Source organism: Setaria viridis, chromosome 9 (assembly GCF_005286985.2).
Source record: "Setaria viridis chromosome 9, Setaria_viridis_v4.0, whole genome shotgun sequence".
Lineage (NCBI taxonomy): Eukaryota > Viridiplantae > Streptophyta > Magnoliopsida > Poales > Poaceae > Setaria > Setaria viridis.
This window is the reverse complement of record NC_048271.2, coordinates 2,642,511-2,664,124: the sequence shown is the minus strand read 5'-3', so window position 1 is coordinate 2,664,124 and position 21,614 is coordinate 2,642,511. Positions and strand designations below refer to the sequence as shown.

The following is a 21,614-nucleotide window of genomic DNA, read 5'->3' as shown; positions in this document are numbered from 1 at the left end:
ACCGGCAATAATTGGGCAAGCTACAACGCTCTCGTTTCTTCACAGAGTTCGAGGTATCCGACTACAACATGCACTACTACCCTCGGCAAGGGGTACGAGTAGTCACTTCCTACTACTCGTCAACGCATCAAGACTTTCAGTCAAATTCACTAAGCACATAAGACACTTTCAGCCAAGCATAGCAAATTGTTTCGGGTACATCAAATCGACTACCAAGGGCACCAGTTTACACGGGAAACTATGGCTCATCTATCTCTAAGAGGGTGTTTGGATACGAGCTGCTAAACTTTAGAAGTGTCACATCGGATGTTCGGATACTAATTAGAAGAACTAAATATGAGCTAATTATAAAACTAATTGCAGAAGCCCTATACTAATTCGTGAGACAAATCTATTGAGCCTAATTAATCTATAATTAGCACATATTTACTGTAACAACATATTGTCAAATCATGGACTAATTAGACTTAATAGATTCATCTCGCGAATTAGACTCCATCTGTGCAATAGGTTTTGTAAATAATCTATATTTAATACTCCTAATTAGTATCAAACATCTGATGTGACGGGTACTAAACTTTAGGAACTTTAGGAGGTGTATCCACTAAAGCAATGAAACCAGTTATCTTCTCGACGATGGGTTCTACTTCTTCAAGATACAGCGAGTACGCCTCATCGCTGTAGTCCTGAGCAATACCACTCGCGGTCGGGGCCAAGTTCTCCCTCGGATAATACGACTTCACGACTGCCAGCACCTGCCTGCAGATGGTCTTCGCCAAGTTGGCGACCTTGGTCGGTGCATCCTTCAGTCTCTCTCGATTAGGGGGCGAGCCTCGACTCCCTCCTCGGGCGGGTCGACTGTGTCAGCCACCGCTTGTGCTGCCTCGGTCAATGCCTTAAGCTTCTCAGCACCGCTCCGGATGCCGATCATAGATTTGGCCAGCATGACAACAAATTTCATCCGCTGATCTTCCGCCTTGTCACGTTCGGCTTCGACTACAGCCAGTCGGGTCCTAAGCTGCTCTGCTTCGTCGACGGCACGACTACAAGCATTCCTCCAGTCCAGGACATCACTACTCAGCCTGGCTTCTTGGCCCTTGAGCTCTGCATCAGACAACATAATGGTCAAACAATGACTACAATTACAATAGGGTACTCAAATTGCAAAAGAAACAAGTACTCACCCACAAACTTCCGGTGCAGCGAATCATAACGGGCCTCCATTCGATTCTTCTCGGCTTCATGCTCGTGCCTCTCAATCTCGAAGGACTTCACGACTTCCTCGTGAGTTTTCAGGTACTCAATAGTGCGACGCCGCTCGTCGACAAGGTTTTTCTCCAACTACGCCACACATTGAGCAGCCTCGCTTCGCCCTTGAAAAATTTGGCTATTCCTTCGAGCTTTATCATACAAGTTCTGCAAAACACAAGGAACAACTTCTATCAAAAGTACTAGGACTACAAAAATAAAGTACTCAATAGTAAAACATACCTGGACACCAGCAATTATACTCCGAATCTCCGACTCTGGCAGCAATTCAGCTAAGGGGCTCTCGAAGACTTCGACCTTCTGTGCACCCATAGCTTCAGTTGCGCCAGACTCGGGCGTTGGAGCAAGAACAAGCTCTTGGGGGAACGAGGCCCCAGCCTCGGAAGCACCCATCTCTGGCGCTTTCTTGAGTGCCGCACCTTCTTCCTCGATCAGCGCTACAGCCTTTGCGACAACTATGGCCCTCTCGTCAGAATTCGATACGGCCGCAGTCGTCACATCTTCTACCACAGGAGAAGGATCAGCATCAGATCTCGAGGGGTGGCGGTATAAGGTTCTCCAACGCCTCAAAAGCGTCCCGTAGCATCACAACAGTGATGCTCATGGGATCTGTACACTGGACTTGTGGCGGATCCTCAACAGTTAAATCGACCACATCTGTGGCCGCAGGGACCGTTGCTGACGGATCCCGGATTGGCTCTATACCCGTTGCATCCAGAATGGTATCTACAGCAATTTTGTTACGAGCACAACAAAGATTTTTCAATCTACTATCAACCATAACGCTCCAAGATCAAGTACACAAACATACAAGTACTCATTGGGCCGTTCGGGGAGGTACTCGTCTACGCTTTCTCATCACGGGCGCCGCCTGTACACCTGGAGCCGGCTTGGTGGATGCCACAGGGGCCAGATCGGTGGGTGCTGCAGGAGGTAGATCTCCCGTGTTCTCACCAAGACCTAAAAGAACTAACGCTGAGACAATGTATGCGCGACTACAAGCAATGTTTGCGTACTCCCAGCCAACATCGACTTCAACCATCGTTGCGTCAGCAACAGCTTCCGGCGTCTCCACGACATCAATCAACTCGGTGGTCGCAGGGTTCACTGCCTCGCCACCCGCAACTTCAACCTCATCGACTACTCGGATGATAGTCAGCTCGGGGACTGCAGGCTCGGGGGCTGCAGGCTCGAGGGCTGGCAGCACATCCTCCACGGGCGCCTCATCACTCGCGGTGCTCATGCCTGCGGCCGCATCCTCAGCGATTTCTACTACCTCAGCAGAAGTAGTCTCCTCATCATCAAAACCAGCGGCAGAGGCCCTTTCAACGCTATCGTCAGCATCTTCGACAACCTGCAAAGGATAACTATAGTTCAAAGAAAATTCGGCTACCGACTATGACACCACAAGTACCCGTACCTCGGTTCTTTGCAATTTTGAGGAAGTAATCACCGACGGAGTCACCACATGCTCGATAAGGGACTTCTTTCGTACCACAATACGACGCCTTTTTGCTAGCGGAGCTGTAGGCAAATCATCCTCACCACTCCCAGCTTGCTCTTCGGCATCACTGGGTGCGGTCAAGTACCCTTTCAATACTCGGGACTACACAAACGAAATGACAATCAAAGTCAAATAACATACTAGTTGGCAGCAATGGTTACTAGTAATCACGGGTACTCAAAGTACAGCTTGAGTACAACACGTTACCTCTCTGGTTCATACCAACTGTCGAACTTGCTGATGCACTCATCGACTACTGGCACACCTTGAAAACTCTTGAAGAACTTAGCCAGTAGTATCACCACCGCGTCATCAGATATATCTCTAGAAGACATACGAGACGGATCTTCAAATCCTATGTACTCATAGCCTAAGTTCTCGCGCAGCTTCAGTGGCTGTACTCGGCGCTTCAAAAAACTGGCAGCAACATTGATGCCGCTCAATCCTGCTCTCTTCAACTCGGCGATCCTCACCATCAAGTCGAGCAGCTCTTGGTTGTCCTCAGCCGGTTCCTCGATCCATTTATTCGAGTGCTTGGGTGCATGGCCGGTAACTATCGGCAACGCAGGGTTGTGGTTCCCAATATAGAACCATTTCTCCTTCCAGGTACCATGGGAATCAGGCAACTCGTAGTCGAGGTATACCTCCGAGTTCCTTAGCTGGATGCCAGCTCCTCCGAGTACCTCTGTCCTCGCTGCACTCGGCTGAGGCTTGCAGCGGAAAAGTTTCCTAAACAACTCATAGTGGGGCGGGATCCCCAAATACACCTCGCATAGGTGGACAAAGATAGCTATGTGCAGAACTCCATTCGGATTCAGATGCACGAGTTGAAGACCATAGAACTCAAGGATACCTCTAAAGAAGTTGGAGGTAGGGACGACGAGGCCCCTCTCAATGAAATGTGCCCAGATCACTATCTCCCTGGGATGCTCCTCGAATTGCCAAGTGTTCGCGTATGCGAACCGCCAGGAAATCACTCCTTCGACTGCAACAGATTCGCAGCCACCAAATCTTGGATCGCCGGTTCTTTCATCGTCGATAGCTTCTAGGTCGCACTTGGAGGCGGTGGCGCGGTCTGATCTGTGGGGCCGCACTTGGGCGGAGGAAGCTCTGTTTCCTTGCCCTTCTTGGATCCTTTCTTGCGCGCATCGGCAGCTTTCCCCTGAGTCTTGTTAGACTTCTTGCCCATCTTCTTCCGCATTCACTAGATTGCGTGACGTGGGTTGGAGGAAGCGGCGGTGACTACACTAAGAAGCTCTCTCAAGCAGGGAGGGACAGCAATGGTGACGGCGGTAGCAACAGCGGTGCTAGGGTTGTAAGGTTGAGCTCTAACAGATCTAAACAATCGGGTATTGTTGGACAACGCTGGACCTCATCTTTTATAACAGCGCAACGGATATAAACAGTTCCGAGATTTCGGGGAAACGGCCAGTAAAATTGCAACGATAAAGATTCTCTCAAGATTTATCGCTAGATTAATGTCCAACGGTCACGTTGACCAAGACTGATCACTTCACCCTGGAGTAGTCGATCAAGTGCTCGGGGGTTGCGTACACCTCGCCAGTTGGACATAATTTTCTTTCTCTCATCAAACATTAAGGAAAGTTCAAGCAGATTCCAATTTGACCCATAGCCTGATTCTTTGATTCAACCTAAGGCTCGGGGACTACTTCATATGGAGTGCGATTTTCATCGCACTTCCATATAAAGACTTCAAGACAGACTACTGGAAGCAACATCAGATGATGCAGAGAGTACCTTCCAGTCGTATGACAGTACTCAAGCACTCGAAGACCAGTCACGACAAAGGTACTCAACAAGCACCAAAGACTAGTCGAGTAGTGTCTGCTGAGTACTCGAGGCTGTCTCATTTGACTACAAAGTACTCGGGAGCTTGTCGGCAATACATGCCTGGGCCCACGAGTAGGCCCTGTATGGATCCACTCAGGATGCGTACTTGGAAAGGATTAGGACATGGATACTACGCTATAGGGCAACGTAGGCTACTTGGACTCCTCAAAGGACTAGTCGGATACAAGGAAACTACTCTACCAAATTAGAATAGGACTCTGACCCGTATTCGACTAGGACTCTTGTACTCAAACTACCCTGTAACCCTGTTCCCCCACATATATATAAGGGCTGGCAGGGACCCCCTCAAAACAAGTTCAACTCAATACAAACATACAACACACAGGACGTAGGGTATTACGTGATCTAGCGGCCGAACCTGCCTAAATCATGTCCCTGCGTCACCATAAACTTCTTGGAATTCGGTGACACACACCAACCAAAATACTATCTCGGGTACTTCCTTGATTGGTTGCCAGGTTAAAACACTGACACTTGCATCTACCTCAATGGACAACTTGTTTTGTTGCTCGATCCTTGATAAGAAAAAAATTTGGATGGAATTCACAGAAGGTGTCATTATCAGAGGTTAAACTATGAACTAAAACAAGATTTTTATGAGCAGTAGGAACATGAAGGATGTCATTAAGATGTAGATCCCTAATTGGGGTATGCAAAGTTGTACAACCAATGTTACTAATTTTCATACCTGCACCATTTGCGGTGTGGACTTTATCATGCCCGTTGTAGCGCTCAAATGCACCACTATCAACATACCAGTTGGTGTCAACTCCATATCCTATGGATGCAGCTGGCTATCTTGTTGTTCGGTTGCTCTTCATCGTCATCATACCAGTACTAGCATGCTGGTGCTTCATGTCCAACTTTCTTGCAGATCTGGCAGGTAGGCTTGGAGCTCTATCCTCCCTGCTTGGAAGGATTAGGCTTGTAGTTGTTGTTGCTGCATGGTGGATCGTCTTGACCATGACCTCGACCGCGATTGCCACCACCACGATTGCGACCACCTCCACGACCGCGCCTTGCAGCGTTTGCAGAGGACTGATGATGGCCTCCTCCATACGAGTATCATATGCCATCAACTGAGCATATAGCTCGCTCAATGACGGTGTGTCAGCACGTACAAGCACAGAAGATACAAGCGGGTTGTAATCGAAATCAAGGCGATTCAGGATATATTAGACAATCTCATCATCATCTACAGGCTTACCAACAGCTGTGAGCTCATCTTTGATTGCTGTCATCTTGGAGAAGTAGATTGCCATCGCCATGGATCCCTTCTTGAGGTTGGCGAGCTGCATACGTAGGTTTGTAACCCACGATTTGAAGTGCGCTGAAAACATATTCTCAAATGCCTCCCATACCTCGGTAGATGATTTCAATGTGGCAACTTGCGCCAGGACATCTTTAGTAACCGAGTTGAGTAGATAGCTCAAAAGTTGATGATCTTTTGCCAGCCATACGTCATATTCCGGGTTGGGTACAAGCTCCTTCTTGTCAACAGCCTTCACCTATTCAACCATCTTCAGCAGCTTTGGAGTTTTGGCTGTGAGGATGCCCATGAACTGAGCACCGCGCCTCTCTCTCTCTCTCTCTCTCTCTCTCTCTCTCTCTCTTCTCCTCGCCGAATCCCCTCTTTCTCCCAGCTGAATCCCCTCTCTCTCCCCCCCACATAGATCCCATTGTCACCCCTCTCCTCCCCCTCCGCTTGCCCCTCACCTCTTACATGTGGCGAGGAGCGGCAACGTGGCAAGGAGCGGCGGAGTCAAGAAGGGAGGGCACGGCGAGGCAGTGGAGTGTCGCCAGGGCGTGGCAGAGTAAGGAGCGGTGGAGTGTCGGCAGGCGTGTCAATGTTTAAACCTAACAACCTACCAAGGAGGTACCTGAGGTAATGTTTTATGCATGGGGCTCGCCAAGATTAGGAACTCGATGGTGAACTCGAACACACAATTTAGACAGGTTCGGGCTGCTTATGTAGTGTAATACCCTACGTCCTGTGTGTTGGCTGGATTGTACTAATTGATGTCATTTGGAGGGGGTCCCTGCCTCACCTTATATTGCTGGGGGCAGGGTTACAAGTCGGTTGTTTTACAAGAGTACTAGTTGGATTTGACTAGAGAGTCCTACTCTAATTGATACGAGTAGTTTCCTAATCCTTGACTAGTTCTTTTCCTCCACATAGACCACGCCGTACAGCATGGTTGTCTCTTTGTCTAACACGTCTTGGTGTACAACCCTGTATTGTAGGACTATCCAAGCCTATCGGTGGGCCCATAGATGTATGACCAACAAGCCCTCGAGTACTTTTTCGTCAAATGTAGTAGTTTCGAGTAATTTTGCAGGCTTCTCCGACTAGTTTGTGGTGCTCTTCGAGTACTCCATCGGATCTCAGTTTTCAAACATACTCGAGTACTGCCATGTAGCTAGAATGTGCTCAAGCCTTATTTAACTTGGTCTTGAATCTTAACCTTGAATCTTTAAATGGAAGTGCGATGAAAATTGCACTCCATATGGAGTAGCCCCCGAGCCTTAGGTTGAATCGAAGAATCAGATTGAGGGTCAATCTTGTAATTTCACATCTCTTTTGCCTTAAAACCCAAAGAAAAAACTTTTTAGCCGATGGGCACATGGTATGCAGTCGTCGAGCCATTACATGACTAGTTTGGGTATAAGGGTCAACCACTGCTCAATGTGACCGTTCATCAACAGTAACCTCATCTCTTTTAAAAAAATTGGAAACCGTCCAATGGTAACTGATAGCTTTTAAAAATGGAATATTCCTCGTTAATTTCACCTCTCGGTTAACTGTGCAGTGTTATAAATAACGGAGGAATTCATCCCTTCTGTTTCACCCGAGCCATTCTGCCTATTCATCTTCCTCACAGTAGCCCTAGAGCTGCTGCTTGTAATCCTCGAGTGTGAGTGCCACCCGCCCCCACTGCCTAGCCCCCGAGCTCATGCGCAAGAAGACCTTTGTGACAATGGGGAAGAAAGCACCATCCAGCAAGGTGGTAGAGAGCAAGAAGCGGAAGACCATGGATAAGGAGGAGGAAATCCAGCTGCCGGCACCAAAGTACGGCAACACCGATCAGACGGCACCGTCGAGTCATGCCTGCGCTTGGAAGAAGTCCGCCATGAAGTAGGATGACATCCAAGTATTGGTGGATGCTGATCTTCTCCAAGAGCAAAATTTTATCTACTGGAGAGAGGCCCATAGCAACCCATGGCCTATGGAGAGCTTCAGCAATGAGATAGTCATCTTCACGCACTTTGTCGAACGAGGTCTGGCTCTCCCCCCATCTGACTTCTTTCGTGGGCTCTTGAGGTATTACAATTTGGAACTAGTCCACCTCAACCCCAATTCCATCTTGCATGTCGCCATTTTCATGCATCCCAGCAAAGCATTCCTTGGCATTCAGCCACACTTCTAGTTATTTAGGAAGTTTTTCAAAGTGAAGCCCCAGCCCAGATTGGACCACACCGAAGTAGTTGGGGGGGGTTGGCAAGGATCCAACTACGAGAGCAGGTAAGGGACAGTACTTGGATTATGAACTCATAGACTCCCATTCTGGCCGGAAGCAACGGTGGTTTTATATTGGAAAACATGAGCCCTATCTTCCTAAGGTGACCGGCCACCGTCCAGTATGGAACAACCACTGGTTGGACAAGCCGGGTACCGCAGACAGCTTCCAACTGCCAGAGCTGATAGAGAAGATCGCTGCGCTCAAGAGGGAAGGTCTAACCGGTATTGGTGTAGCCTTCAGCTTCATTAGGAGGTGAGTCCAACCCCTACAGCTGCGCTCCACATGGGGGTATGACTACTCGGGTCCCAATGACCCATCGCGGATGATGTCGAAAGAGTTGTCCACGGATGAAGTGATGGCATGACTGAAGCGGTTCTTCAAGCATGTTAGGGGCATCCAGATGATCATGTAGGAACAGTGTGCCACCAATCTGCCAAATCATGTAAGTACCTGTGGCCTATAGCCCCCGAGTACTAATTTTTGTACTTTGTTAAGTTGTTGACTTGTCCTCGGTTTGTAGGGTGAAGTTCACGTGTACTGCTCCAACCCTCCTCCACCTGGACCGGATGGCTCTGATGCCGCTCCACGTGTACTGACCCGTGCAGCCATACAGAAGGTGATTGATGAGGAGGAGGAGGAGAAAGAGGAATCGGAGGATTGGTCCTCCTTTAGCAGCTCTGAGTCAGAATTTGTTGAAAAGTTCGTCGTCAAGCCCCATCTTTCAGATAAGGCGGGGTCATCTTCTGGGACGGCCAAGTGTGAAGCAGAAGACATCCTGGAATCTAGATTAGCACCACCCTTGAAGAAGGCGCGCGCTGTCGCCGTCAAGCGGGTGGTGAAAAAATTGTCCGCCCATGAAGTCCCCCCCTCGAGTAATCATTTTCAAAATCCTGAAGATCGAGTAGTTATAAGTTGTTTTCCTTTCTTTCATGCCTAACTTGTTGCTGACATTGGCAAGTTGCAGATAGTCGAGGAGGAGACAAAGGTGAAGAAAACGACTACGGAAGTTGTGCAGCAGGAGCTGCCGATGATAAAGGAGGTCGAGCAGCCTCCTGTTGCCAGGGTCGACCCTGTTGTGGTGCAGATGACTCGAGAAGTGGAGACGACAGCCAAGGCTAGCGAGGATCAAGCTACGATCTAGTGAGCCACGCCAAAGAAGCCATCACCCATAGTCAAGTCCTTGCACCTAGGGGCAGAGCCCGCCTTGAAGATAAGATGGTCCACAAAGTAAGTACCCGAGTACTAATTGTGGGCCGCCATTTTATATTGTGATGTCTGTGACACTTGTTTTGTTTCAGGAAATCCACCAGCGTGGACATTAGAGGTCAAAGCCTAAAGTCTAGAGTTGATGGCGGTAGCTGCTCAGCCCCAAAACTCGTCCCGGCGCCTGCAATTCTACCGCCAGAGGAGCAGCCGATGCTAGATGTAGCACCAGATGTTGTATCCCTTGTCGCAGCCCTTATGCATGATTTCATAGCATCGCTTAACATTGCTGTAGTGCCAGCTCCCGAGCTGCCAGTGGCTGAGCCCATTGCGGAGAATACTTCCGCGGTGGTGGAAGAGTTGGTATCCCTCATGCTAGATCCAGAAGCCGAGGTGGTGGTGGTGGCTACTAGTGGAGTCGAGGCTACACTTGTAGCCCCCGAGCTAGAGACTGATGTTGAGGCTGCTGGGGGCCCTCCAGGCGCTAGCCGTCGTCCTACCGTCTGAGGCGGGACCATCGACTAGTCACAGCACGGCCTCCCTCTTGCCTTCAGAGTCTGGTCCATCAACAAGCTGGGTGCTGGTCCTTCTCAGTGTGCCTGATGCCAAGGAGCATGAGGAGCATGAAGAAGACTGGATTGCTACAAGGGTGGACCTGGATAAGATCCAATTGATAGTTGACCCCCTGTCCATCGTGGAGATTGAGGCCACGAAGATGGAGATGCACTGCCGTGTAGGCGAGTATACAGAGGTAAGTTTTACTTTTGCCTCTGTTTTGAAATTGGTACTCGGTGCTTACACGAGTACTTGCCCTATTTTTGTAGAAAATGATCGAGCACTCCTGCCGGAAGTCAGAGATGATCCAGGGGTATGGGGACACCATCATGCGGGCCCAGGTGCAAGAATAGAAAGTAACTGAGGAGCGATAGTACTTCTCCCGACTACTCGTGAAGTATGACGGGCAGACCATGGAGTATCGAAATCTTGTCCAGAGTGCCGCGAAGGAGAAAGACCATCTCTGGAATCACAATAAGAACTTGAACCATCGGGTGGAAGGTAACATGTTATCCTCTGTTGTCTTTGAGTAGCCCTAGGCATTCGGTACTACCGAACCGATTTCTCGGTTCTTCGGTACTTTGGTTCCCAGGGACAGCGGTACCGATCGGTTCTTCTGGAAAACCGATACCGGCCGAATTCGATTTCGGTTAGTTCGGTTCGGTTCCGGTTCCGTCCGAATTAACCAAACCAAAATCAGACCAGATTTGCAGAATAAAATTTCAGCAGCATTTTGACTATTTTCAAGGCATAATTGACAGCATTTCAATCAGTCACAACCAAATAAGTAACAACATGTTCAATAGCAAATTTTGACAACATTTCAGCAAGATTCCAACACCCCAAAGTGTTTGGGCTGTTGTCCCTATGTATGGTGAGGGTGTTGGACAAAAAGTTTGGGCTGCAGTAACAAAATGCTTGCATGACCTTTTTGAAGAATATAGGGACACTAATTCTTAGGCAAGTGATGTGAACCAGCAATCAAGTGAATCACCCCAAAGAACACAAGGTGGAGACCGTGCGAGAAAGATGAAGACTAGAGTTGCAAAGAGGATGAGGCTAACTAATGGATCAAGTAGTTGCAGCAGAGGCAGTAGGACAGAACTGGATAGGTACTTGGCTGAAGAGTGTGAAGATGATACCAAAAAGTTTGACATTCTTGCTTGGTGGAAGGAGCAGTCAGCTAGATTACCCATATTGTCTAGATTGGCTCATGATGTGCTCACCATCCAAGTATCCACTGTCGCTAGTGAATCTGTTTTTAGCACAAGTGGGCGTATACTAGATGATTTTAGGACTTCACTCACTCCATTTATAGTTGAAGCTCTTGTTTGTACTCAAGATTGGCTTAAAAGGTCAACTCCCATCAATATTGCAGAGAATACAGAAGAGTTGGTCAAACTATAAGAAGGTGATTCAATATGTCATATCTTTTGTTTGTTGTTTTCATTGATGAATAAATATTTAATATATCTTTTTATGTCTCATTTCAAAAATTATTCAAGAGTTCAAGGACAAAGCCATTTTGGATGGCCATGCTGCAAAGTCACAAATTCAAGGTAGCAGAAATAAGATGGTCACCTCCACCACCACCAACATCAATTCATAGCCAAGTAAATCCTCCAAAGCAAGCAAGAACAAGAGCACAGACAAGTCCTCCTAGCCTACAGCTACATGTATATTATTTTTTTCTAGTCATATACTTATGATCAGTTCTATTATTTCTTACTTGTTGCAAATAATATTTCAGGTTTACAAAGAAATGAAAGAAAGGATTGACTTACTGGATGCCTGGATGGTTGTACTTACTGGATGCCTGGATGGTTGTCTGGTTGCTGCCTTGCTGATTGCTTGGATGTATTTGTGCTGTGTTCACGTGTTGTGCTGAGCGCCTGTGCCTGGATGGTCGCTGGCTTGTTGCCTGCCTGCCTTGCTGATTGGCGATTGCCTATTGCCTGGATGTATTTCAGTATTTGTGCTTTGCTCGTGCTGTACTGTTGTGCTAGTGTGCTGTCTTGCACTCTCCATTTATGCTGATGCCTTGCTTTAGAACTTAGAAGTTAGAACTCTATTTATGTATTTGTTACTCTGTTGACTGTTATATTTGTCACTGGTTTTGTATGCAATCCTGCTGAAATGTTGTCAAAATTTGATATTGAACGTGCTGTTACTTATTTGGTTGTGACTGATTGAAATGTTGTCAATTATACCTTGAAAATAGTCAAAATGCTGCTGAAATTTTATTCTACAAATCTAGTCTGATTTTGGTTTGGTTAGTTCGGTCAGAACCGAAACCGAACCGAACTAACCGAAACCGAATTCGGCCGGTACCGGTTTTCCATAAGAACCGATCGGTACCGCTGTCCCTGGGAACCAAAGTACCGAAGAACCGAGAAATCAGTTCGGTAGTACCGAATGCCCAGGCCTACAGGTGGCGGCGGCGTATAAAGAGCTATGGGGATGAATCGATCGATGCGGCCGAAATAGAGCTAGGGTTTCTCGGGTGGGGTGACCAGGTGATCAGGATCGGTTGCTTTGAGTTAAACGAAATAAGAGAAACTTCAAAACCTAAAAAATTCTTCCCAGTATTGGGAGCTATGCTAAAAAAATCTTTCCCTTAAAAACATATAAAACCACAACATAATGCTAAAAATTACTCCCCAATATTTATCACATCATCGTAATTGGGCCTACCTTCGAAACAGAGACCGCCTCTACCTCCATAACAGAGCTCCATCGCTCCTTCATGCACAGCTCGTCGCCGGCCAAATCCACCGTATCCCGGCCGCTTCTGTTCGATTTCTCGCACCAGCAGCTTCCTAAGGCAAGCGCGGTCGGTCCCGAGCTCCATCGCTCCTCTGTTCGATTTCTCGCACCAGCAGCTTCCTAAGGCAGGCGCGGTCGGTCCCGAGCTCCATCGCTCATTCAAGCACCAGCTCGCCGCAGGTCGCTACATCGCTCCTTTATGGTGCTAGGCGGGCACGGTCGGTCCCAAACTCCCGGTCCGCAAATTTGGCTCCTCGGCGTCATCAGTGGCAGCCTCTGGCTCCCCAGAAGTGCAGCGTCCGTCATTGTCCAGCGCTGGCCGGTCACGGACCATGGGCTCATCCATCCATGGCAGCAGGGCACAACCATTCCTCGATGCAGCCTCAAAGCCTACCCTGTCAAGGACAAAATCCGACAATGTGAGCACCAGTTCGCAGCAACCTCCAGCGCTTGCTGTGCCGCCAAGCAACTCCTTCAAGGACATGGCCAAGACTACACCTAAGTTAGCGCGCGGGGTGACCAGCGTGGGGCGACCGGCGGCAGGCGCGGCCGGCGCGGGGTGAGCAGTCGGCGTCCGGCGCGCTGCGGCGCGCGCGGCAAAAAAAAAATCCTTTGGTATCCTTTTTGCAGAGCCTCTGACTTATACTTATTAACAATGAACAACCCCGGAATGTTGAGTTCTGGACACCACAAGATAGAAGGGCGAGTGGATCACAATCCAGTACCACATGCAAGTGTTCATTCTTCGCTCCTGAAGCCCCCAAATTCTCCATTTCCGAGCCTTATCCTCATGCAACCTGAAACAGATGGAAATTTGAGATGAATGGACGAATCTACAACAAATTAAAAAGACTTGTTTCAGTAGCTTAGATTCACTAATGAGGATAATAGCTTATTGAGGTAACAGATTAATTTTAAGGATTAACAAAGTACAGCCACAAAATAGGTGCAGCTCAAGGTCAAGTACACAATAATTTGGCCAAATAGTTCACAAAGCCAATAACATGTTTCCTCTCTCAGCAGGGACGAAGCTAGGATTGGAAGATTAGGGGGGCCAACAAAGTTAATTCATACACCAAATATTAGAATATGCAGTTAATTCCTTCCTAAGATAAAGGCACATAGTAGAAAAGTTGAGGCCATGAGGGGGGGCATGGCCCCTGCAAGCCCCCCTACTAGCTCCGTCCCTGTCTCTCATAGACAAAGACATCATATTGGAAAGTTGAGGATATCACAGCTCGTACTACTATCCACAGTACAATGCAAACTAGCTCTAATAACATTGAAGCAAGATACTGTAGCAAAGATAAATCATAAAGAGTGAACGTAGCATGCACTCGCATGCATTAGTTTGCACAAGATAGCTAATTCCATGGTCTTAATTCTAAGATCTTAAGAAGGAAGCACGCTACAGTCAACTGAGTATGTATAGGACATCAGGATCACCTTTCGCTCCCACAAAGGTTTGACTGACTGGAAGCCTACTAGCAAAAACGCAAGAATAGATGTTTTCTCTGAAAGGCGTATCTCTGTTTTTTCCTCTTTGACCTACAAATGACTATAACAAGTGTGTTACTAGTTACACCCATTTGCATCTCTGAAAAATGATCTATGTAGATAGACATTCAAAAAAGGCATGAAGTCAAAATTGATTCAAATCGACAACTAACATCCTTTTGACCTATGAACTGACCATAGCAAGTGTTCTACTGAGTTACATCCATGTGCAGATCTGGAAAATGATCAATGAACATTAAATAATCAAAAGGACAACAGAATCAATATCATGCTTGTCCTTAAGGTAAGCGAATATTTCAATATGTTATGCCCATTGTCTCAATACATATCCTTCGGAGTTTGGACATGCCAATGTCACCTAAATTTCACCAGGATGCAAGTCATACTGCTAACTTATAGGAGTTTGATTACCCATAACTGAATAACAAATTTTATCAGAGTACAGTTCATTTCGCCACATTGTTGGCCCCATTGCGAACATACCCTTAACAGTGATTGCCAACATATGAACTTAGAACAGATTGTTTGATGCTGTTCAAGCTGATAACCCAATGGAAAGTCCATTACTCCATTTGGACCAAGTAGTCAGATAGCTGATACTGAATTTGCGCCCATTTGGATGACTGGATGAGCATCCAGACTCCAACCACAACTAGGACGAGAACACTAGACCAGGCTAATTTACAGTGCAGTCAGCGATCGGATAGGAAACCACAAGCGTCGGGCAACCGCATACCTCAACCGACGTGTTCGTGGATGTCGTCATCGTCATCCTCGGAAGACGAGGACGAGGAGTTGGAGGAGTAAGTGAAGGGGTGTGGCACGAGCTCCGGAGGCCGGAGGACGAGGAAGGCGCGGCTGCGGCGGCGGGGTCGGAGTGGGGCGCGGGCCGGCCCGGGGAGGAAGGGGACGCAGAGGAAGGCCGCGACCCGCGCGAGGAGGTGGAGCGGCGCGCAGCAGATGAGCGCGAGGACGCGGTCAGGCGGCAGCATCTCCGGGTTGCACGCCACCCGCTGCCACGCCGCCGCCGACCCCCGCGCCACCCACACCACCCACCCCGGCCGCACCGTCATGAATCGAAACTGACCCCCTCCCAAAATCAGAAACGAGCCTCCCCGCCTCCCCAATTCGTGGCCTTGGCGCGGGCGGGGAGCCGGGAAGGGAAGGGGAGGCGCGCACGGCACGAAGGCGGGCGCCTCCGTCTACCTACCTTGCCGCCGCGTGGATCTAGCCGCCGGGCTTGGAAGGATTCGCTGCCGCTGCTGTAAATTTTGTTTGCAAGTTTGCCGCGGGCAGTTCGCAGTTTCATAGCTTTATCACCCGGCTGCTGCATACGTGGACGAGGCAGCTGACTCAGCCGACGCCATGTGGAGCCCGCTTGTCAGCCGGACGTTTCATGCGGCGAACTAAACGCTCGCATGGTCGGCTGATCGCATCTCCACAACGATTCCGACTAGAGAAGATTCGCATAGAAAATGTCCAATAGCCTGTGTAGTGAGGATTTGTAGCATACACATTAATCCAAAATTTCGATAAATTCGTACAAATTTCTCGTATGATCCCCACTGTTTCAAACGGAAGGACGAATTTCCTAGAGTAAATCCCTACCCGTAAACAGGACTTTTTTTTGGAAATCAATCTGCACATTTTCAGTGTTAAAAGTTGCAGAAGAAAAATTGCATCTCCAGCGTATAGGTTTTCTACAAATGAACACAATTCGGTTGAAAAAATCATGCCAAAATTAAATTTGGGCAAGTACATACAGGTGACAAATGGAGAAAGGATAGGCAGATAACCAACACCATCATCTTGGCTGGCAACAGCGCACAACGGTGAAAGTGCACACAGGGTTTTGCATAAATGGATGATATACAAGTACTCATAAATGGAACAGAAATGCAAGATCAAACGACATAACGCTATAACAGTTACTCAGCAGCTGAAGATTTCATAACAAGTTAATAAGGGTGGAACACATAATTTGTTCCCATTAATTAGAGAGGGGAAACAGAACTACAGGCGACAGTCAATGCGTAATTGCATCAACAAGTAAAATGTAACTTGATAGTAAGGAAAAACAGTTTCATCCACTGCATATTATTTCATGCATTTTGGTGTTTCGTAAAGAGAAAACTTGTGGCCTTGTGGGCGCGTCTAGGCAGCATTTTAAGGAATGGTTCTCTGGTAAAGCGGAAGGGCTCCCAGTGCTTCACGCTCAGCGTTCTCCTTTTTCACCTGCCAGAAACGTAAGATATCAAACAAAGGCCACTAAAGGCATGCATTGCATATTTGCAGTTAACATTCTACTCCTGAGTTGCAACAATATCATGTTGTGTTGCAATGTTATCTAAAAAATGTTTGATTTAGACAATATTAACTGAAATCATGCATACGCTGTCCATGGATTTGAAAAGGCTATGACTTTCCAGCTTGCACCGAGCATTGATTTGCGAAAGTAAAACAGTAATAATGAAAAAAATGCTAAAAAAAGGGTAATGATCACGAAAATGAGTGAGGCTGATATTCATGCTGTCATGCACCCTATGAGAATAACAGTAAGATAAGGCACACACCAACAAAAGAAAAAGTCAGGATATCCTGGCTGTCATGATGAGATAAGCTTTATCATTGCAAATGACATGCTGACGCGTAACCTAAAGTGGCTTGAGTTAACACTTGATACATGATAAGGATAAGGGAAAAGGCATCATGTAGACTAGCTCCCTTATGCCATAAAAAAAGATATTGGTACACTGGCATTTAGGACAGGTGAAATGACAAAGGCATGCAGCAGAGAAGATACTTACCAGAGCCAACATGTCACTCAAATAGCCTCTGAATGGGGTCTGCACAGCCTGTGAAAAGAAAGTAAATGTCTCAGAATATGTGAGTTTGTAAGGTTATACTAAACAAAAACTCATGTAATTGCATGCATTACATGATGTGAAAAGAGTACCCAATAAGAAATTCATGCCCATAAAGAAGAAAAAATCAAGAACATCCAGCTGATAACGATATGATTTCACACATTGGAAATCAATATTTTAAATAAACTAAAAGCTTTTGCTACATCAATCTACAAATATCTGCGAGGCTGAAGAAAAGAAACAAAAATTAGATTTAGCATTCATCTAATAATTACTAAGTGGAACATCTTCAGGGAAAAATGTAGGGCAAGCATTAATATAAAGCAAGGACGAGAATTTGCAAACCAAAATGGTAAACTGAATAAACAGGCATATGAATGCTTAAAATGTTTTATGATACTCCCTCCTAGCTGTGATGCAAACTACACTTGGATATGGTATATACAAAGCATACATTCATAAGAATCCTGGAATCAATCGCAACATCAGGGTGAGGGCATATGCTATCCTAATCGCCACCATTCTCATTCCAATGCTCGCTGCAATTCCATCTCTCGTTGAAATTTAGTTGAAACGTCCACCCTATTCAGAATATTTCACCTTCTAGTTTCACTGGTTTTGTACACAACTATATTCATGGAGCTGCAACGTAGATTAGCCTGATGGACAAAACAAAACTTCAGGCAGGTAGAATCATCTGGATCGCATGTACAATCCAAATACATTACCCTACACATTTTTCCCTAAACATGCAGTCGTCTACCACATTACACAGACAACGAGTCACCGGCCTAGAACCTATCTCATGCAATCCCGCACGCCACATTCAGAACAACCACGACGCACATATGAATCAAGAGATCCGGATCAGGGCATGGGGGAAATCAACGGGCACGAACCTGGAGGTCCTCGGGGAGGTACTGGTGCTTCATGGAGAGGTCCATGGAGCGCTTGAGGCGCTGGATGCGGGCGTCGACGACCTCCCTAGGCAGCCTCCCGAGCGCCTCCTTGATGTCCAGGTCGAAGTACGGGTCGTACAGGTCGTCGTACCTCAGCCCTTATGGATCGAATCACCCGGATCACCAGACACACGAAGCAGAACCAAAACGCACCACCATTCAGATCAGGGGAACAAGAAGGTCAGATCGGATCCGGGATTACCGTATTTCCTGAGGCGCGAGGAGACGGCGTGCATGTGGAGGCGCGCGAGCGGGTTGCGGCGCGGGTTCACCAACCAATTCGAAAGCGCGGACAACATCGACGACATGCGGCGGCGAGCTCTCTTTCGTCTTGCGCGGCGGCGCTACTCCTCCGCCGCTACTCCTTCGCCTCCTCGCGTTATGGGAGAGGAGGCGGTGTATGGATGGGACTCGATCTCGGGCCCGGGGGACTCCGTCTCGGGTGTGGGTGGGACTCGTCTCGGGCCGGGGGCGTGAAAAGCTTGAGCTCATTGTGCCGGCCGGCGCCAGGCACATGCACAGGCAAACAGTGGCGAGCATGCAGCCGCGGGACTGGCCTGGACTGAAGCTAGCTTTGCTTGAGGTGCGAGGTTTGGTTCTAGTCCAGATTAAAATTGATGTAATATTCGGATGTTAATTAAAAAAATTAAATATGAACTAATTATAAAACTAATTACACAGATGGAGGCTAATTCACGAGAAGAATGTTAGGCTTAATAGATTCGTCTCGCAAATCAGTCTCTATCTGTGTAATTGATTTTATAAATAATCTATATTTAATACTTTTAATTAATATCAAATATTCGATGTGAAAGAAATTTTAGAAGACGTCAAGTAACTAAACACCCCGTTAATCCTACCAGCCGGCTCCCACAGGCCACACTGCCTTTGAGCAAGGGCGGCCGGTTTGTGTGCCTCATTTTTGTTAGGCAAGCTGGAAAGCATATACAAAGCATCAGGAGTTACAAGTAAGAACAGTAGTGATCTATCCACGAAGCACCCGGCTCCGGGGACAGAGAAGGCTTTGTTTCCTTGTCATCAGCTCCGGCGGCAGCATGACGGACACGATCGGACTCGGAGGACACTCGCTCCCAGTGCCACAGGGGCATGCGTTTGCTTGCGCTAGACTGTTTGGCTCCGTTTAGTTTCGCGGATTAAAGTTTAATCCCTATCACGTCGAACGTTTAGATACTAATTAGGATTATTAAATATAGATTAATTAAAAAATCAATTGAGCCTAATTCACGATACGAATCTATCAAGCCTAATTAGTCCATGATTTGATAATGTGACGCTACAGTAAATATATTCTATCATGAATTAATAAGGGTTAATAGATTCATCTCGCGAATTAGCCTCCATCTATGTAATTAGTTTTATTATTAACTCATGTTTAGTTCTCCTAATTAGCATCTAAAGATTCGATGTGACAAAAACTAAATTTTAGGCCGTGGATCCAAACACCCCTTCACCCTAGCATCACTCTATCATACATGCTACCTTGACACGACTCAATTTGCAGCCTCGGGGGCGTTTGTTTGTTTATTTGGGAGGGCTTCTCCAAAATGGCTTCACCGGTGAAACAAAAATAGTGACTTCACTCAGCTTCTAGTTCATTTTAGCCTTGACTTACAAAACGGCTTCATGCTACAGTACCTTGTTTTGTGCAAAACAGGTGAAGTCGAAGCCCAGATAAGTCCTACCAAACAGAGCCTAAGTTTTCCAAAGTTGTTTTCTTTTTATTAGCAATGTAGTCAAATATAATCCTAACAGGCAAAGAAAATCACTCTGATAAAGTTGCAATCAGCAGACAATAGCTACCATCAGTTGTGAGGTTCTTCTAACATCGACGACATGGTGACGGCGCTGGGGAGCTCTCCCTTTGTTATGCACGGCGGCGGGATGCGCTTCTCCTTCACCTCCTCACTTTTGTGGGAGAGGAGGCGGTGATGGGGCGGGTGTGGGTGGGACTCAGTCTCGGGCAGAAGGTGTAAGAAAGATTGAGAAAATGGGCTGGACCAATTCCGATCCAGTTGTCTAATTTCCCCATCCCTTTCCTTCAAGTTTTGAGGGCTGACCTTGTCGGTGTTTTATACCGGCAACCTACCAAGGGGTACCCGAGGTAGTCGATTAGTCGGTTGGGGGATCACCGGACCTGGAACCTAAAGGTAAAAGCGAGGACACAAGACACGGATTTATATAGGTTCGGATCGCCGAAGTAGCGTAATACCCTACGTCCTGTTTTAGGGTGTTGTATATTGCGTCCTGCGCTTGGGTGTTGAGCTTAGGTGAGCTGCTGATCTAGGTACCCTCGCCCTCCTTTATATACTCCAGGGGTTGGGAGTCCTAGTCGGATTACAAGGAGGAGTCCTAGTAGGAGTACACGGTATGAGTCCTAGTCGGATTATAGGAGAATCCTAGTAGGAGTCCAACTTCTTCCTTCCTCGCGGGTATTGGGGATCTATCCTCGGCAGACCTAGCCTAATTTCTCTAACTGTTGAGCGAAGGAATGAGGCAACACGCGGAGAAAAGACAACTTTGCAAAAACATACAATGCTAAAATTTAATCAAATGTTAATTTATCTGATCCTCCTTAATTATGTGTCTTCTTAATACTTTAATTGTGATGATTTATCTTTTAAGTGTACGAAATTATCTTTTCGTAATTAACAGATATGTATCTTTGAAAGTTGAAGGAATTTTGGTTAAATCTTTAGTATCGAATACTTTGAATTTAATTGAAAGTAGTAACATGCTTCTAACAAATTAGTCAAGAGATTACACTCTGTTTAACATTCCAGGGCGCTTAGTTAACATTCCAGGGCGCTTAGTTGACTGACTTTATATTGGGGTTTTCTTTTCCTTATACTACACTACTCTGAGAAGATCTTCACATTGACACCAATACGGGAGCCAACTCTCTATAAGAAAACTCAAATATTTTATTCACCTACTCACAACTTGATACAACACTCACTCTTACACTCTTTATGTGTCTAACCTACCATAACACCACTACACAACATGGCAACCTTGTCATGTCTTCACCTATGGCTCACATGCCACTCTATGCCATTGTATGGCTAGGAGGGAGGGAAGCACCTCTATTTATATGTGCTCATAATCATTATGTGTTGCCATGTGGCAACATCCAAACTCTTCCATACAAAATATTCTAGAACCCTTCTTATCTTATCTAGTTTCTTATATTTCTACCATGCTCCAATATCTAGTTCTAGAGTATTCTACACTTCACTATGAAGTATGGCAATTATGGCTCATGCATTCTCTCCAATTTTGTAGAATATTTTACCTTGTCATGATCTTATCCTTATACATGGATGGCAAAGTTAGTCTCTTAAGATCTTCACAATCTTTTAAAATGTTCCAAATATGTATTGCATATTTCAACATTTATAGAGCTCTTGCCCATAGTACAAAAAAAGTAAACCCCATTGCAACCTGCCACCGGCATCACCTATCAAAGGAGGAGGCGCCAAGGATAAAGCAACGACGAGGTTCAATTAGCTGTCTTCAGTAGCAAGTCTTACTTTGTTTCAGACTAGCATTATATTAGATT

At 46.7% G+C, this 21,614-nt stretch overlaps 2 protein-coding genes, 1 long non-coding RNA gene and 1 other non-coding gene across 4 annotated transcripts; all 4 read right to left on the bottom strand.

Moving 5' to 3' along the window:
* Positions 1-74: 74 nt before the first annotated feature.
* LOC117839325 (uncharacterized) lies at positions 75-5,913 on the bottom strand. The gene is made up of 6 exons (XM_072291144.1): positions 5,853-5,913; positions 5,334-5,423; positions 2,690-3,935; positions 1,492-2,623; positions 1,185-1,416; positions 75-1,104 (listed from the first exon to the last, which is right to left on the bottom strand). Exons 1-3 carry the CDS (start codon positions 5,911-5,913, stop codon positions 2,977-2,979), a joined length of 1,110 nt encoding a protein of 369 aa, XP_072147245.1. The 3' UTR covers positions 75-1,104; positions 1,185-1,416; positions 1,492-2,623; positions 2,690-2,976.
* Positions 5,709-5,847, bottom strand: LOC117841153 (small nucleolar RNA Z247). Its single transcript, XR_004637182.1, has one exon. It is a non-coding gene; the product is annotated as a small nucleolar RNA Z247 (small nucleolar RNA).
* A 6,545-nt stretch (positions 5,914-12,458) lies between the features above and the next one.
* Positions 12,459-14,250, bottom strand: LOC117836026 (uncharacterized). Its single transcript, XR_004636002.2, has 2 exons — positions 14,137-14,250; positions 12,459-13,487 (listed from the first exon to the last, which is right to left on the bottom strand). It is a non-coding gene; the product is annotated as an uncharacterized lncRNA (long non-coding RNA).
* A 1,872-nt stretch (positions 14,251-16,122) lies between these two features.
* On the bottom strand, positions 16,123-18,549 carry LOC117835156 (cytochrome b-c1 complex subunit 7). Its single transcript, XM_034714530.2, has 4 exons — positions 18,237-18,549; positions 17,975-18,132; positions 17,016-17,063; positions 16,123-16,443 (listed from the first exon to the last, which is right to left on the bottom strand). Exons 1-4 carry the CDS (start codon positions 18,340-18,342, stop codon positions 16,375-16,377), a joined length of 381 nt encoding a protein of 126 aa, XP_034570421.1. The 5' UTR covers positions 18,343-18,549; the 3' UTR covers positions 16,123-16,374.
* Positions 18,550-21,614: the final 3,065 nt, after the last annotated feature.